Raw genomic sequence first — 17,871 nt, 5'->3', positions numbered from 1 at the left:
AGGGATAAGGATAGGACTAGCTCCACTGTTTCGCCATCGCCTTAATACTCCATGTATATCTGAGGTGTTTGACACCCGACATCAGAACTATGACCATGCTCGCATCAGAACCATATTAGGAACTCTGTCTTCTAGTTGTCAGTATGGTACCATCTACCTCTATTATTCTATTAATCTGTCTGATATTCATCTAAAAGATTGTTGGAAATTATTAGTTGGTGTCCAAGGTCTTGAAATGGTAGAAGATAGTGAATTCCTTTCGGTATTAGTCCAAACATCTTTCTAGCTTACAAATACTGTTCATCCCAAGTTAAAGCAACATGTGTTGAAAGATTGTGTCACAGTCGGAATCAGTAATGCTCAGGTAGAAGGAGTTCCTTATGATAAAGAATCCCTTCCTAATGACTGGTATATTCAGTATAAATCTTTGGCATCCATAGACACTCCACGAAACAAAACAAGAAGAATGTTTGTAAGTGATGGTCATGTTTGTATATTACCCGATAGGTCTTCCATACCTCGACCAATATTTATGCCACAAAAACATGTTTTACTAGCCATCCCTGAAGTCGAACAACCATCGACCAACGGTCGTAAATCTGTTTCAAGAAATGTATATAGCCATCCATCCACAAAAACCACTGTATCTATTCCATCAGACCAGTTGTATATTCCTGAAGAAAAACCATTCCTTGCTATTAATAAGATGTTCAGAACACATATATCTAATTTCTCCCCTGTAGAAGAATTTCAGTATGCAAACCATAGATATGTTAAAGGTGGAAAATGGCCACCAAAGACCAAGTTTTGCACTTCTTCTTCTCACTCTAAACAGCCACCCACTCGAGCTGATTGTGCACCATTACTTGAACATAATTCCCAAAATCCTACTGATCTTGACTAGACCTATCAGATAGGAAACTACCTGACTACCTGGTGTGCACACGCCGAAGAGGTCCTTGATGATTTGGGTTGGCAATCAGATCTGATAAATGCTAATATTAGGCTACTCTATGAAGAACAACAGTCTGAGAAAGCTGCCAGAGAAAAAAGAGAAAGAAGAAAACAAAAGAAAAAAGCTCAAGAAATCCCAAAGTTCACCTTTGATATGAGCACTCCCAACTATTGGGATAGAGAAGAAGAGGATGAAGATATAGAAGGAGCATTTAACAACACTAGTGCAGAAGAGTCAACTTCAAAATTTTCTGGTAAGATGACTAGTGTAAAAAGGGAGGCCTATAAAGCTGATAAACAATTTTCTTCGAAGAAAGAAATTATGACTTTAGATCAGGCAACCTCTAAATTTCCTTCTTTTATCTTACCCTCTATAAATAACCAAAATAAAGCTCATGTCTTGAAAGAAGTCCCAAAATACCCGCGCATTGAAGAAGATTTATATGCTGCAAATACAAGTGGGTATATTCTTGATTTAGATAATTCTTCCAATCCTAAAGAGTCAATCAGGATATGGATTGGTGCTTTGTATCAAATGTAGGTCACCATCAAATTAGACAATTTTTCTATTATGGTACTAGAAGGGAAAAGAATGGCCGGAATTGTATATGATTGGTGGATAGGACCATTGGACGAAGAAAGAAGAGCAGTCATGGAAGCAGGACTGACTACTCTAGAACTTTTATTGAAAACTCAATTTGTACCCGAGCTAGTAGATGAGAAAAAACAGTTGCTCATAGACTTAAGCCGTATGGAATTAAACGATTTAAAGTATCTTGATCAATTTGGTAAAGATTTCATGGCAAAGGTCTTTAAAGCAAATCTTTCCAATGACATTGCTCAAAAAATTGCATTTTTGTCTAAGCTTCCAGGTAATTTAGGAGATTTAATCATGAAAGATCTCGATGTCCAGAAAAAACGTATAGATCAAATCTATTGGGTTGATCTTCTCTTTAGATGCACCAAAAAGGTTAAATATTTGTGTCGGCAGAAGAAAAAACATGATATTACACCTAGTTCAGAGGTCTGTAAAACAATGCTGCCCTGGACACCCTTTCGAAAGAAGAAGAAATCAAAGAGATATGGAAAATTCAAACCCAAAAGAGTATCCAACCCCCGGAAGCCTTTTATAAAATTTAAATTTTTGAAGAAAAGGAAGAATCCTAGAAACAACAACTATTGTTTTATCTGTAAGCAAGAAGGCCACTTTGCACGCAAATGTCCTAATAATTCCTCTTCCAAATTAAAAGCTTGTGTTGAAATTGAGGAATTTCAAGATGATTGGTCTTTAGTTGCTTCAGAGGATGAAGTTTCTGATGTATATATTTTGACAGAAGCTTCAGATGATGAAGATATTAGTCCTCCTATTGTACAAAATATGAATATTTTTCCTTCTTGTACAGACAGTGATATTTCTGAAGAATTGCACTATAGTGATCAGACTGATGTAAGTGTCATAGAAGAAACAGAAGAAACGGAAGAAACTTCAGATGTTTTTGAAGATGACTTTGATGCTCCATCAGTTGCTGAAAGATTAAAGCAAACAGGTAAGCAGCCAATCCAAAAATTGCCTGAACTCAATTCTTTTTGTCCATATAAAAAGAATACTGCTGCCTCTACCAGTTTTCTAGTCCCAACACTTAATAGAGTAGAAGATAATGCTCTATTAAAAAAGATTATCAAAACCAATAGTCTGATATATATTCCAGTCCAAGTCCAAGTTCGTAATGAATGGATAAACGTAGATGCATTCATTGACACTGGAGGATCTAATAATTTGGCTCGACCCTCTTTATTCAAATCTCTTTGGAAGCCACTCCAAAACATTCTAGTGTCTGAAACCATTGGTGGATCTGTTCAGTTAACACATTATGTGGATAACATTCCTTTAAAAGTTGGGGGAAGTATTGTTAAAATTTCTGCTATTCAGCATTTTGATCCATCTGCTAGTTTAATGCTTGGCATGCCTTTTGTCAATTTTGTGCTCCCAGTCACTATTAGTGAAGATAAGTTGATAATCAATTTAAAAGGAAAGCTATTGTTGTGCCTAGACTATCTATAGCAAATTTTGAGGCAAGGAATGAGAATAGCCAAAAGAAAGTCGGCGCATGCAAGCCTCTTAAAGACTCCAACAACTGGCAAGAAGTTTTGCAGCTATATGAGAAATGAGTGGAGTCAAAACAAAAGGCTTGCATTGACCCAAAATGGTCAATAGAGTAGATTGATATGCATAAAAGATTGCTGGAAAGCTGTTCAAATAATCCCCAACAATTTTGGACAGTCGAGAGTCCAAAACAAGAGATAGTGACTCTACACGACAATGGAGTCAAAGGAAAATTAATCCCATGCACCCCAGCAGATGAACAAGAAATCAAAAAACAAATAGGTGAGTTTCTCAGTATGAATCTCATTGAACCTAGTATGTCTCACTATTCTTGTTCAGCGTTTCTGGTTCGAAATCATTCAGAAATAGTCAGAGGCAAGCCTAGAATGGTAATCAATTACAAACCTCTGAATGCCATAACTCAGGGCTTTCATTACCCTTTACCAAGACCAGAAACTATAATGCAAAAAATTCAAAATAGCAAAGTATTCAGTAAGTTTGATATGAAATCCAGATACTACCAAATACAGATCCAAGAAGAGGATAGGCACAAAACTGCCTTCACATGTCCTGCAGGTTTTTATCAGTGGAAGGTGGTTCCATTTGGCCTCAAAAATGCCCCTGCATTCTTCCAGAGACGAATGGATTTTATTTTTGGGAAGTATGATTTTATTGTAACATATATTGATGATATTCTTGTACATAGTCCAGATCTTGAAACACATTTCAAGCATTTAGAAATTTTTCTGACTGAAGTTCAAAACCATGGTATAGTCCTTTCTGAGAAGAAAATGGTTTTATTTCAAGACAGTATAGATTTTTTGGGGATAAATGTTGTTAATGGGAAAATTCAAATGTAGCCCCATATTCTTACAAAACTGTCCCAGTTTCCAGATGAATTAAAAGACACTAAAACTATTCAGAGATTTTTGGGTGTCTTGAATTATGTGCACAGATATATTCCCAGATTGTCAGAAAAGACAGCTCCGATTAGAAAACATCTCCGAGAAGGATGGTCAGCAGAAGCCACTACAACAGTTAAAGAGCTTAAAGCAGAATGTCAGAAATTGCCAAAATTGCAACCACCAGGTGATGGCCTCTTGATTCTACAAACTGATGCTTCTGATAATTTTTGGGCAGTTGTTCTTTTTGAGAGAAGGAAAAATGAAGATGGAAAGGAAGAAGAAATACTTTGTGCATATGCATCAGGTGAATTCTCTCCTAGTCAAAAGAATTATTATATTGCTGAAAAGGAAACACTAGCAATATTTAATGGGATACAGAAATTTGAATTATATTTGGCACCTGTGAAGTTTCTTATCAGGACTGACTCCATGAATTTTAAATATTTCTTATCTGCCAAAATCTCAAGGCAACTTGCAAGAGGAAGATTACTCTCATGGTAGATCTGTTTTCAGCAATTTGACTTTGATGTTGAATGGATACCTGGTAACTCTAATTTTTTAGCAGATTCTTTAACCAGGGACATGAATAAAGATTTTGTTACAGCTCCAAGAAGTTATTTTATTCTACCAAGAAAGAGCTCTCAAGATGATAATTTTAGCACATTTGTTGACCGGTTCAGAATTCTTGAAAGTTGTGCAAATAATTTGACAGAAGAAATTAAGAAAGTGGTAGGTCTACGACTGAGAAGAAATCAGTGGATTAGACGATGTCAAGCATGGACGTAAAAAAATGTTGGCATATCTTTGGGATTAGACGCTGATCTGGTACACATTTACCCTTTGCCCAACATGCAGGTGAAGATTTATTTTAAACATTTATCTGATATGTGGTCTTCTCAATTCACTGCAAATATGATTTGGATCTTAAAAATATTAAATTATTATCAGTTGATTGGAGGAGTGGATTTTGCTTTAAGCATATATACAGGAGCCCAAATGCTAGATTTAGAAGCCATTCCAATCAAAGCAGACCTAGAAAGATATCTTTTGTCACTCAGGATTCCTGATATTTTTGAAGAACTAGAAGCATCCTTTTTACAGAGAAATGATGAAAATTATGCCCCATTGATACTTTCCCTTAATATGAAAATTTTGAAAGTTTTGCTGACTGGGAGATCAAGGGAGGATTTTGTAGAAAAAGGCCATCTATGAGAACATCCCAATGTGTTCAATGGACTCTACAATACCGAAGGACTTTTTCATCTCCTTGGGATTATCAGAGTTTAAGATTTCAAGAATAAATTTCTCCAAATCCTTTTACGCAAGTTTTTTGTCATGAGATAACAGGAGAAATTAAGACCAGTAATAATATAGAAAGAATTAAACAACTGGCTCTTTGGTTTAAAGATTTTGGGATGTTGAAACTAACAAAAAAAAGACAGGTGTTGCAGCAACTAGATGAACTCCAAGGTGAACCAAAAGTGTTACGTTTTATGATTAACCAAACTGCGTTAATCACAATAAGTATTATTTCAGGAAACTGGAATAATAATGTAGTTCATCTTATCAGTTTATTACTGTCAAACAAAATTTGTACTTCAGTAATTTTTGAAATGGGATGGCAATCCAAAGCATTCATTAATGAAAATTGTAGATTATGGGTGCAACATGCAATAGAAACCTCCACCAATATGTTCCAGATTTTTAAATGGGAGCTTCTAGATGGTGTTGAGTTGGTAGTTCAGCCTTCTCCCATGTTCCGAAAGGTTTTTAAAGATTCTTTTCTGGATATTGATGTCAGCCCATTATCTTTTCTTAACAAGTGGGAGAAACAAGAAGTGATGTTTACTCCACAACAACAAGATCTCCACAAAATTAAAGTAAATCCGGACCAAGGACAGACATCAAAAGCATCACAAAAAGACATTGACACAATATCAGCAGATGCCAAAGGAAAAAGTAAAATTGAGGAATCTACTTTTCAGGCCTTTCAGGACAACTATCCAGACGCACAGGATCCGCATGATTTTAGTTGGGACAAAGAATACGAAAAGTTGATGGAATATAACTATCTCATGAGTCTTGAGAAGAAAGCATTCGAACGACAATTGTCCTCTGATGATGATGATGATTACGATTCTGACCGAAGTCTGAAAGGATACTGGTAGAATCTTTGTACAACAAACTTTAAACTTAGCTAGCAATGTGATAATGTGGTCACATGTTGTAGCTAATGTAATTATTGTACCAGAAAGGTTGAGTAGACATCGTCGGTGAAAGAAATACCGACAAGACCCTCAATTATTTCCCCTTTATGTCATGTCTTAGATAGGGTTAGATTCTCTAAGGAGGTTATAAAAGAAAGATCAATGGAGAGAAGCCCACAAGGTTGGACGGAGTGCTTATTGAGTTTGATCTTGTATTGTAATCTCTCAAGCTCTGTAATTTTTCTTTGAATTAATATCGAAGCCTACTGAACCGCCTGTCTGAGGACAGTTTCTGTGATCCGAAAGAACCTGGAACTCAACCGAACATGGGAGCACTATGACCTCTATTTCTAAACCAAAAGAAGATCAAAATATTCTTAAGCTAGCACACTAGCACGATTACAGTAAGCATATTTTAAACTATAATTTCAAATGTAGATGTAAAAATGCCAACCCCACCTTGAAGATAAAGACAAGGAACTCCATCAAATCACCTCTTAAACTATAATTTCAAATGTAGATGTAAAAATGCCAACCCCACCTTGAAGATAAAGGCAAGGAACTCCATCAAATCACCTCCTAAATCCTTTATCGTTCTTTGTCCCATTAATTTCCACCACAAACACAGAACGATAAGCAGGAAAGGAACCCAACAAATCTCATCCTAAATAAACGATCATTCTTCCTACCCTAAGTTTCCACCTCAAAATTGAAACAGAGACCGATAAGGTTCAGTAAGGATGGGACCCACCACGTGGCCACAGATAATATTTACACACAAAGCGTCAACAACCATGAAAAATGTATAAAACAGGATAGTGACCGTGGCGGTCGAGGAAGACACAAGTATGAAAAATACAAATATTAACGCTGCGTTGTGACTGAATGGTTAGATTCAAGGCATCCATGTCTCCATCGATCTATGTTGTGGGTCTGGTATGGATATTTCTCAGAATTACAGTAATTAAAATGAGGTGCAATTTCTGGAGGACGCTACGCGCTCTCGAGTTTCCGTAACGGATAACGCGGTTCAGGATCCAATAATCTTTAAATACCCATCCTCACTCTAAATTCTCACCACTCCACCTTGATATCGCCATTGGACTCTTCATTTGCTTTCACACAGGGCCCAGGGGCAGCCTGAGGTTCGAACTCGTTACCTTTGGTTTCTATTATATTCTTCTGCTCTGTATCTGTTGCACAGAATTGCATGAACGTATCAATAGCAGTGGCTCTTGTTATGTGGTATTCGAGTATTTTCAGCTTATGCACATTTTAGCTTCTTGTTTCTCAGATTTTGATATCTACAGCTCCCATGGGCGCCCTTTCTAATCTCGATGAGTTACATATCTAATTGCAGATAAACTTTGTTATGTTCCGGATTTGCGTAAAACTGATTTTTTTAACTTTGCAATATTAATATATGTGTGCTACATTTCCCTGTATTGTATTGTATTGTATGGTACTGTAGATCACACTATGGATTCAAGCATAGTAGCAAGGTTCGGACGTACTGGATTTTACGGTTCGGAAATTCGTCAACAGTCTGATATATCACGAAGCTTCAATACAGTACAGATAAGGTAAAGGTTGATATATTTATTTTTTAATTTTTTTTGGGTGACATTTTGAAGGCGTCTATTAATCAAAGGTGTTTTTATTTTTATTTTCATTTGCAAAGTAATATTGTTTTATATATATATATATATATATATATATATATATATATAAAAATAAGGCTTCTGCAATTTGCATTTTTTGTGGTGATATCTTCCAAAGTTATTACATTTATGTTTTATTTTATAGACTTTTCGAACCAACTTCTTGTTTATCATCAAAATTATCTTGATTTATTTTGTCAAAAATATTATTATATTTTTATATTTTTAACTTTTAAAAGATTAGACTTAATTTTTTTATAATAAGTTATACCAAAAAATATTATAATAAAAATTTGATAGAAGTTGTAAAGTTATATTTGAAGTATTTTAAATTTTGTTTTATTGTTTTATTTTGAATAATAACAATACATTGGAACAAAAAAAGGCAGAATAAATGAATAATTACTTTTAAAAATAGAAATGATTAATTAACTTAATAAGTATTTATATTTTTAGAATTTTAATTTAATTATTCTTAATTATTAGGTAGATGGTGGAGATTTAACCTCCACAGAATATGCTAAAATATACATAAGAGGATATACAAATTAGATTAATATTTATCACTAAATTAATTAATGAGAAAAATGTCATATTTACCGTTGACATATTGAGTATTTGGTATTAAGCCATAATATTATAGCAAAAGCTATTTACAAATTAAAAATTCCCATAGTAAAACTGGGTCAATCTCAATCTTCAAGAATGTTGTTTTTTTTTTAAATGAAATTATAATTTAATTGATTTTTTATGCTTTTTCTCATATAAACAATGTGAAATGTGTTGTGAGACTTATCATAAATTGATAACTATTCATATTTACCAACTATTTAATTTATACAATTACATTATCTATATATATATAATTTTTATTTTTTCAATTAAATGTTTAAATAAAAATTTAATATTAATATTAACGAAAGGAAAAAAACAATTTATCTACTTGTTAATCATCATTTGGATTTTATCCCCATAGAATATTACTCTTTCTCATTTGAATATCGGAAAAAGGAATAAATATAATGATTAGGGTCATGACTTGCTATGCTCTGAGCAAGGCTTTAGCATTGAGGTTTTCAGTGGAGAAAGAAGATAAGCACCATCTTTTTTGTGAAATTTCAATTATTTCAATTTTATATTTTTCACACTTTCATTTATATAGACTTTTATATTTGAAAATTATAATTTTTTATTTTTTATATATAACTTGAGTCGGTCTAATGGTGAAGAGTATGTATTTTTTCCTAAAAAATTATAACTTCAAAACCAAAGAGGTAGAGTATGTATGCCTTTGTAAACTTAACAATCAAATAACTACTTAACAGTCAAATAACTATAGGGAAATAAGTCTTTTGTCTCACAAACAAAAAAATCTTTAAAACATAACATTAAAATTAAATTATAATATACATAATTTTAATTTAATTGAATTTAGTTCAATTCCATTTAAAAACCTATTTAATCATTCTCTATAGAAAGACTTATATCTACATCCTCTTTCTATTAAACTCACTAACTTTATTTCAAAATCAATATTTTAGCCCATTGTATTTTCTCATTTATTTATAAAATGTACATTTTTCTATTTTCTATCGAAATGATTTTTTAAAGTCATTTTATCATATGGAATTGTATCTAAATTCATATTTGTACTCGATTCCGGTTAATATGGATTCTCATTCGTAGAATGAAAGCAACAAACATCTCAGGAATCTCGCAGGATTACTTAGAAAATGAAACCAACAATCATGGACTACTGTAGTCTAGAATGATGAACCAGTTGCAGCTTTAATCTATGATTGTTATTTTTAGATCTCTCGTTTTCCTGATAAATTTTTTGGTTGGATAGCAGGCAAGCCCCGAATCGAATCTGTGCGCCTATCAAGAGAACTGGGGCAATCACCAATCAGGCAGTTGCAGAAGAGCAGATTGTAGTTGATCCAATCACGAGGGTCAAAGATGGATTCAAAAACTTCAAAGCCGAGCTTTACGAGTAAGTATTTATCTAAAAAGGGATCGACAGAAACCCTAATCCTGATATATGGCACTTAATTAATTCAACGTCTGAATCTCGCATGCAATGTTGTGCAGTAAGGAGAAAGATTTGATCTCCAAATTGTCCAAGGGCCAATCTCCCAAGGTTAGGACGATGAAATCTTGATCTACTGAAGAAACTCTTGCAGCCATTATAGTTGACTATATTAATCCATGGCTTTCGCAATTACAGTTCATGGTGGTTGCCTGCGCGGACTCGCGAGTATGCCCGACCCATGTTCTCAAATTCAATCTGGGGGAAGCATTCGTCGTGCGCAACGTCGCCAACATGGTTCCTCCCTACGAGCAGGTCAATTAGTTGAATTTATGTATATTTTTTTACCTCACTTTCATGTATATCTTTGTTTGGGTGGGTTGAATTTAATTGATTTTAGATTTTGAAATTTAATTCAAGTTAAATGAATTAACTCAAATTGTTTAATTTCTATTAAATAATTGGATCTTATAATTTCCATTGTGCCTCCTTAGAGTGGTTTTCCAGGAGTGAGTTCTGCTGTGGAGTATGCTGTTTTGCATCTCAAGGTAACTGTAATTAGATTTTAAACTTCTGTGTTTTAAAAAAAAAATTTCTATTAAAAAAATCTTGTCGAAGTTTCGAATCCCAAAAAAATCTATTCATCGTTTTAAAGATGAATCAAATTGAAAATATCAACAAGATTCTTCTAATACTATAAAAAAAATCTTGTCGAAGTTTCAAATCCCAAAAAAATCCACTCTTCATCCTGAAAATGAATCCTTTTAAAATTGAAAACATGGACAAGATTCTTCTGATACTATAGTAAATCCGAACCATCTTTCTCCAAACTATAATTAGGTTATATAAGATTTCAATTATTTTATTTTATTGTTTCACATTCTACTTCGCTCAGCCACCATTGCAAATTGTATACTAATATTACTGGAAATGAATCAATTCATTGAATGTTTACCAGGTGGAGAATATACTGGTGATAGGCCATAGCTGCTGTGGAGGAATCAACGCGCTTATGTCACTACCAGACGATGGCCCCAAACAAACGTGAGCTTCAACTCACCGATTTCGGTTTAATGTGGCATCTTTATGTTGATTGCAAATTTTATTTTTGCAATTTCAGTGCTAGGAGAGTTTAAATAATTGATTTTTTTTGGTTCAGAAATATTGATTTTTTAGATTGAAAAATATTCTCAAATTTAATGTTAAATCTGATTTATTGTAAATAGAAAATTGAATATGTTTGGGGTGTGTTGGTGCAGGGCTTTCATAGAAGATTGGATAAAGATCGGAAAAGAAGCAAAGTTGAGGGTTAAGAAATTGTATGGAAACTTGCCATTTGACCAGCAGCTTACTCTATGTGAAAAGGTAATTGTCCCTGGATATAGTTTCATGTTCAAAGTAAATTCAATATAGGTATTTGAAACTTTTAGGACAGGGCACCATAAATTCTACAAAGTATTGAATTTTGGTTTGAAGTGTGAAGAGATGTAGCATTGACAAATATAATGTAATGTGCAGGAAGCTGTGAACGTGTCACTGGAGAATCTCCTAACATTTCCATTCGTCAGAGAGGCAGTGTTAAAGGGTACTTTGGCTTTACATGGTGGATATTATAATTTTGTAGATGGAACATTTGATAGATGGTCCTTCAATATCTCCCTCACACCAGCAGAGACTCTGGCATGAGGGGCCATAACCCTGTGTATTATTTGCTCTACTGGCTTTTCTTTGGTTTTTAGTGACCAGTCAAAAAGTTGATGGCATGTTTGAGGTTGAGTTTGTTTTTAAACACTACTCTTTCATTGAGCTTTTTCTCTGCTCAATGATCTTTGTTTTTAGTAACCAGTCAAGAAGCTAATGTCATTGTTAAGGTTGAGTATGTTTTTAAACATTGCTCTTTCATTGAGCTTTTTCTTGTCATGGTTAAAGTTAAGTTTGTTTTTAAACACTGTTCTTTTATAGAGCTTTTCCTATGTGCTCACTTATAGCTTTTAAGCTCTTTCTATTAATTATTTTGTGGAATTAATGACTTGGAATGAATTTTGCAAAACATTTTCTTTTTAGTAAATGAATATACAATTGTAATTATTTTACATTTTATAATATAATTAATTATTTATAATAATTTTTATCTTCTATAGATTTTTAGAAATGAATTTTATCAAATATTTATAAAAAAATAATATTGTATTAATATTTATAATAATTCATAAATTCATATAAACATAATATTTATAAAAAAAATAATATTGTATTAATATTTATAATAATTCATAAATTCATATAAACATAAAAGAAGAAACGCTAAACCTTTTTCTTTAACCATATTAAATAATACAATGTTTATGAAAAGGAAATGTTTGGATTGATATTATGTAAGAAGTATCACAAATAACAATATTTATTATAGTTGAAAGTAAAACTTGCACAGTATAGTGTGCAATATCCAAGTTATTTGGATTATTGATATTCACAACTGAACAATACTTAATGACTAATAAAAACCTGAAAATCATGACAGTCATTATCTGTTTTCTTTATAATGTTTATGTTTTATCTCAAGATCCACAATTGTTGTAAATAATTGATTTGACTTATTATAATATAGTTAATACTCTATAAAACTATTTTTATTCTATATTTTTTCCTAAATGGATTTTATCAAGCATTAAATAAAAACTCACTTTTCATAGTGATGATATGTTTATAGATATTAGAAAATAAGTAATATTATATTAACATTTATGATAACTTATGAACTCATGTGGGTGTACAATTAGAACAAACAATGTAGAGGAAGACATCTTTGCAAGGAATATGTGCATTATTTGGATTATTGATATTCACTAGGAACAACAACTAAAGACTAGTATTAATAAAAGACATGAAATTATGGAAGTCATTATTTTATTTTTCAATAATTTGTATTTGTGAGTTTCATCTCAAGACCCACATTTAAATTATTCACCTGAAATTTTTTATTGGAATAATATGGATCCAAATATTTACTAACATAGAAGCATACTTTAAGGTACAACTGCTCATGTTGATGTGTTTACATCCTCCTTCTCTCGGAGTGATCTCTTTAATTTTATGATTAATTATACCTAAGGGTTTCAATTGGTGTATATCCTTGGGTGAGTTGTGGTGGATATTATAGGTTACCTGAGTATTTAATTAAATCCCTGAAAGGGAAGGGTATATTTACTCTTGCTTAAGAAATAAATGTCAATATTTCTAGTATCTACATTAAGGAATAGAAAATCCACTGAGATCCTTGGTCTTAGAGATGAATGAGCATTATGTAAAAGATTAGATATATGCAAATTGAGAAGGAAATGTTAAAATAAGTATATCTAAAATATGGTGTGGAATGCCATGTTTATAGAAGGAATCCTCGAAACTTGCAACAATGGTGAGTTTTATGGCATTGCAAGTCATTGTGGCATGAAGAATTTAATTGTCAAAGAAATATTCTTTCTTGGAAGAAAAATTCATTCATTTACAACTTGCAATGAAAAGTATGAGTATCCTTGAGATCTTTCCTCAACAATAAATAGAAAGTCTCCAAGGATGATTGTGGAAGAGTACATAGATGATCCAAGAACTTTCCTATATTTTGATAGATCTCCTCAAGAGTATCCTTAGATATGTGGTGTAGGGGGTATAATTCATATGTAAAATAATCACTGGACCAAATTCAAAGTTGGCTTGAGAAGATGTACAAAGAACTATGCAAAATTTGTTGCCCTAAATTTCTCTCTTAGACTAGCAACAAAATAGGGGGCCCAAAAGGTATAGGTATTTGGAGATTCTCCACTTGTAATTAATTGGATTTCTCCACTTGCAATTAATCAGATGAAGGGATTATATGAGTGTGAGATTTTTTCAATTGATGTTAATTCTAACTAAGATACTTACTATTCAATTTGTCATATTTACTCATCGATAGGAAAACCAACTCTTAAGTGAATTGATATTTGTGTGTAGGGTAAATTAACATCACAAGGGAATTGAGACACATTTGATCCTTTCTTAACTCAAAGAGCTTTTGGTTTCTCACACATGGATACAACATGCAATTACTTAAGCTATTATAAGATCTATTAAAATTTTGAGACTTTGATATCATAAAAGCTTTGGTACCATGTAAGATGTGATCACAAGCATATTGAAAATCTAGTTGTGAAAAAAATAATACTACTTGAAAGATTGAGACGAATTAGAAAGAAGAGAGAAAATAAGAGATTAATTCAACTAGAGACAAGAGAGAAAAAATATTCTGAGACCAAAGAAATCAACTCAAGTTCATATTATTACATCCAACGCCATGAATAACTATTTGTAACACTCTAGGAAAAAGCATCAATGCACACTAGGTTGAGGTTCCTTAGCACATACACAAAAACCAAGAAACAATTGCCCCTTAGTTTTAGTTAACTAGCCCAAAATGGAGTTATTTAGTAAAAAATGAAGTTGGAGTCAATAATACAATTGATTAAGCGTATGATTATCCATAAATAAAGGATAATTGAAGAAATAACTCACAAATGCAACTCTTAATTCCAAAATACAACTAAACTCCAAAACTAGGACTAAAATTCGGGAGATAGGGTTTCCAAGAAAAAGGGATAAGGGGATAAGGTAAGTGGATAAGATTATATTCACAAATAGGAAGGGATGTGTGCACTTATGTAGGAGGTGTATTAAGATAAGGAAGTGCATTTTAGGTTCCATGCCACTCCCTAGTCACTACCAAATGTCATCCTACATGGAAACACCTACTAAAATATAAATTGTTATATATAGTAGTCATCCTAAATAGTAGATAATATAGGAAGAAATTGTTATATATAGTAAACTATTCCTAGGAATTTTCAGCCATGTTAGGTACTCATCTATAAAATATAGATAAAAGCATGACAAAATATAAGGTAATGAGGGAGGCCCTGGTTGGAAGAACCCCTCGCCCCACTCCCCCGCCCCCCCCCCCCCCCCCCCCCCCCCCCGCCCCCCGCCCCCGCCCCCCCAAAAATATAATTCATACTATGTCAACTTCTATGTAGTTTTATCCCTCATGTATATTTCCATCAGTATCAAAGAAAATGCATGAAGTCCATATACTTTCATATTTGATGTATATATCCTCTTACACCTAACAATTTTCCAATTAGGGGGGAAGAGGAACCATATCTCAAGTGTGGTTCTAGAAAATGGAATTTTATATCTCTTTTTTGCATGAGAATAAAGATGAAATGCCATAATCATGTACTTATGCATAGGAAGTAATGACCCTATAGAAATGATTTCTCATGTAACACCTGCAAACTGAGATCTACTTCTCCTTGTATCTATTGGATCACCTCCTAGATTAATGAATTCTTATAGATTTTTTTGTGCACATTATGGCTTTCCTTTTGGATATACAATATCATGCTCATGATTATGTAATTTAGAATAAAAAAAATCATCTATTTGAATACCTATCTCCCTGACAAATTAAATGGTCGGTTGGTGCAGACATTAAAGTTGTGTAAGGGCAGCTTGCAACAAAGGATGTGCTCATACTATCCTTCATCTCATGGGACATGTTGAGGAAGTCAACATGAAATAGAGGAAAGTGAAGAAGCGAGAGTAAGGAAGGGGTAGAGGGTGATTATTGGAAAAGAGAAAATGTTATAATATGGGAGAGGAGTGATTGGGTAGAAATGAAGCTAATGATTATTTAATTTTCCCCATGATGTGAACAAAAGTGGGGTCATTGCTTGAGAAAGTAGAGTGGAGAAAAGTGAAGCTTATGTGTAGGAGTCTGAGTGTTCACGAGGAGCACATTATATAAAGCCTTTCTTGTGATATTGGTATATCACTCCCAATATTCTAGTGATATTATGTCTATCTACTTGTTTTAATATGACCAACAAAGCTGAGGGAAATATTGAATCACTCAGTGCATTCCTTGGGGCTAAGAAAAACACTCCCTAGAGTGATATTAGGTTCTAGGAATGAGAGAACCTTCCCTGAATCTTGGTTGGGTCCTGAAATTGTTTCCCTTAAAGATAGAGTGAGTCAATATGGTACTTACTGCTTGGGAGCAGTTTATAAAGCACTTGGGAATTGGACTCCTCCTCTTGGCTACCTATTTGATTGATTAATGATGTGAATACCTTTGAGCAATTAACTTCTCACGCTCTGAATCCAGCTAGGGGGTTGTTAGCTGCAGAAAGATTATAGTGTAGCTAGCCTACGGTTGGGTGGAGAGTTGAAGCCCCTCCTCTAGTTTCCATCCATTTCAAAATTTATTTGATAAGTGTTTATTCTCATATATATTTGTATCATGGATGACTAATCAATATTAATGTAATATCTAAGTAATAATGTCTAATTTATTATATAGACATGGATGACCAGTATTAAGTGTATTTATGGTGAACATAAGCTGCTTGAGCTATGTGGTTGTAGCTTTATTAATTCAATATAGGAGGTTTGATGTGTTTATGCCTAGTGGCTTGAAAGCAACTAGGAATTCTCCTATTATTTTATACGCTTTTATTCATCCTCTGTTGTTATGAGATTGGGTAGCTACCAATTATAACCATGCTTGTGGATTTCCTCTGAAGTAGTCTATCTTATATGTTGTGTAAGTGGACATGCTCTAACCCTAAAAGAACTACTATAATCTTTGCATGTCCATGATGTTTCCCCGCTACTATATTCTCATGGTCAAGTGGGACTTATGAAGCTCTATGCTACTTGTTGGTTGCATGAGATATCAAGTTAATTACCTAAAGATGCATTCTTTTTCAACATGCTTCATATAATCTCTTATGCATTGTTAATGAAAGAATATGTATCCCTTTGTATTTGTATTGATATGGTTGTGTAATTCTTACGGTTGTTGCTATGTTCCCAAGTTACATAGTTATTTACATGGTATTGTATGAATGCTCGATGTGCTCAGATAATATACTACTATGTCTAATTTCCATTATTTTATATGTTATAAATTTCATGGACATTTGTTGCTTGAAAATAATGATGCAATGTATAATGTACCTGTGAATACGATAGTGTTGTTGGGACCTATTATGTGGTATAATATGTTGTTGATGTGCTTGAGTTCATAGAATAGTGTTAGCCATGAATTTGTTTGACTTGGAGCCTTTGAGCATGCATGAGGTTAACTCAACAAGGTGTTATGGATATGTATGGCTCTTGGAATGTCACTGGTGAAGTAATACTTGACTGCAGTAAATGTTTGGGTAGAACTAGGACCTCCAAGTCTAGGTATCGTGGAGACCTCAAGTTGAGTTATGGGGTTGGATAAGTCATTGATAGACATAGCAAAAGATATTGGATTTGGAAAAGATTAAGGGTTTAGGGTTGGCAACTAGGTCACTAGTAAGAGGGGGGGGGGGGGGGGGGGAGGTGAATCAATAGTGAGGCTTTTTATACAATTTATACAATTTTACTTTCTTAATCATCCAAAATCATATACAAAAGTAACAACATTAAACATAAAACATAATCATCAAAAAAATCGTGCACAGGAAACACCAATGCTTTTAGTGGAAACCCTAAAGGGGAGAAAAATCACCCTAAAACTTTTCTTCTTTACTCTTTTACTATTCTTCAATCTCTTTACATTAATTTGTTTGCCTCTACCAACAAGGAAGCCTCAAATCCCTATTTTTAGCAAGCCACAACTTGTTGGAGGCCCCAACCTCCACAAACACTTTGGACCACCATTTAATGCATTTTTAGATTGGGCCCAAACACAACCATTAACATAAAATTATCACAACCATCTCAGCTCCCTTTCATTTCTTTGTCAAACTCTCTTAAAAAAACATACTCCGGCAACATACTTTGTCATGAATCTCACATAATCAACACAATCTCATTGTTAACACAAAGTAGTAGCACACACTCCAATACCCATCAACATACTATGACTAATATATGCCCAACAATATACTCAAGAATACAAATTTGGTACCAAATGAATAACAAA

The 17,871-nt window shown here is 33.4% G+C and overlaps 1 protein-coding gene across 4 annotated transcripts; it reads left to right on the top strand.

Moving 5' to 3' along the window:
• Positions 1 to 7,157: 7,157 nt before the first annotated feature.
• Positions 7,158 to 11,780, top strand: LOC149207337 (carbonic anhydrase 2-like). Of its 4 annotated transcripts, none has more exons than XM_089395687.1 (9): positions 7,158 to 7,315; positions 7,642 to 7,753; positions 9,684 to 9,824; positions 9,923 to 9,971; positions 10,059 to 10,175; positions 10,355 to 10,408; positions 10,819 to 10,904; positions 11,120 to 11,225; positions 11,379 to 11,780. In XM_089395687.1, exons 2-9 carry the CDS (start codon positions 7,650 to 7,652, stop codon positions 11,544 to 11,546), a joined length of 825 nt encoding a protein of 274 aa, XP_089251813.1. In that variant the 5' UTR covers positions 7,158 to 7,315; positions 7,642 to 7,649; the 3' UTR covers positions 11,547 to 11,780. The 4 variants fall into 4 exon arrangements, with proteins under 4 accessions (XP_089251813.1, XP_089251810.1, XP_089251814.1 ...); XM_089395684.1 differs by having other exon boundaries at positions 9,681 to 9,824; XM_089395688.1 differs by having other exon boundaries at positions 7,277 to 7,415.
• The last annotated feature ends 6,091 nt before the right edge of the window (positions 11,781 to 17,871 follow it).

The sequence above is a fragment of the Pinus tabuliformis genome, chromosome 1_2 (genome assembly GCF_031772625.1).
Source record: "Pinus tabuliformis cultivar Carrire ecotype Pingquan chromosome 1_2, CPIR1, whole genome shotgun sequence".
Taxonomy (NCBI): domain Eukaryota; kingdom Viridiplantae; phylum Streptophyta; class Pinopsida; order Pinales; family Pinaceae; genus Pinus; species Pinus tabuliformis.
Note: the sequence above shows the minus strand (reverse complement) of the source record. Positions and strands in the feature narration are given on the sequence as shown.

Excerpts from the sequence above, each read along its gene's own strand:
- LOC149207337 (XM_089395684.1), top strand. The coding sequence starts at position 7,650 with ATGGATTCAAGCATAGTAGCAAGGTTCGGACGTACTGGATTTTACGGT. Across the intron at positions 7,754-9,680 it reads TTCAATACAGTACAGATAAG|CAGGCAAGCCCCGAATCGAA; the intron begins GTAAAGGTTGAT and ends TTGGTTGGATAG. Across the intron at positions 10,409-10,818 it reads ATGCTGTTTTGCATCTCAAG|GTGGAGAATATACTGGTGAT; the intron begins GTAACTGTAATT and ends AATGTTTACCAG.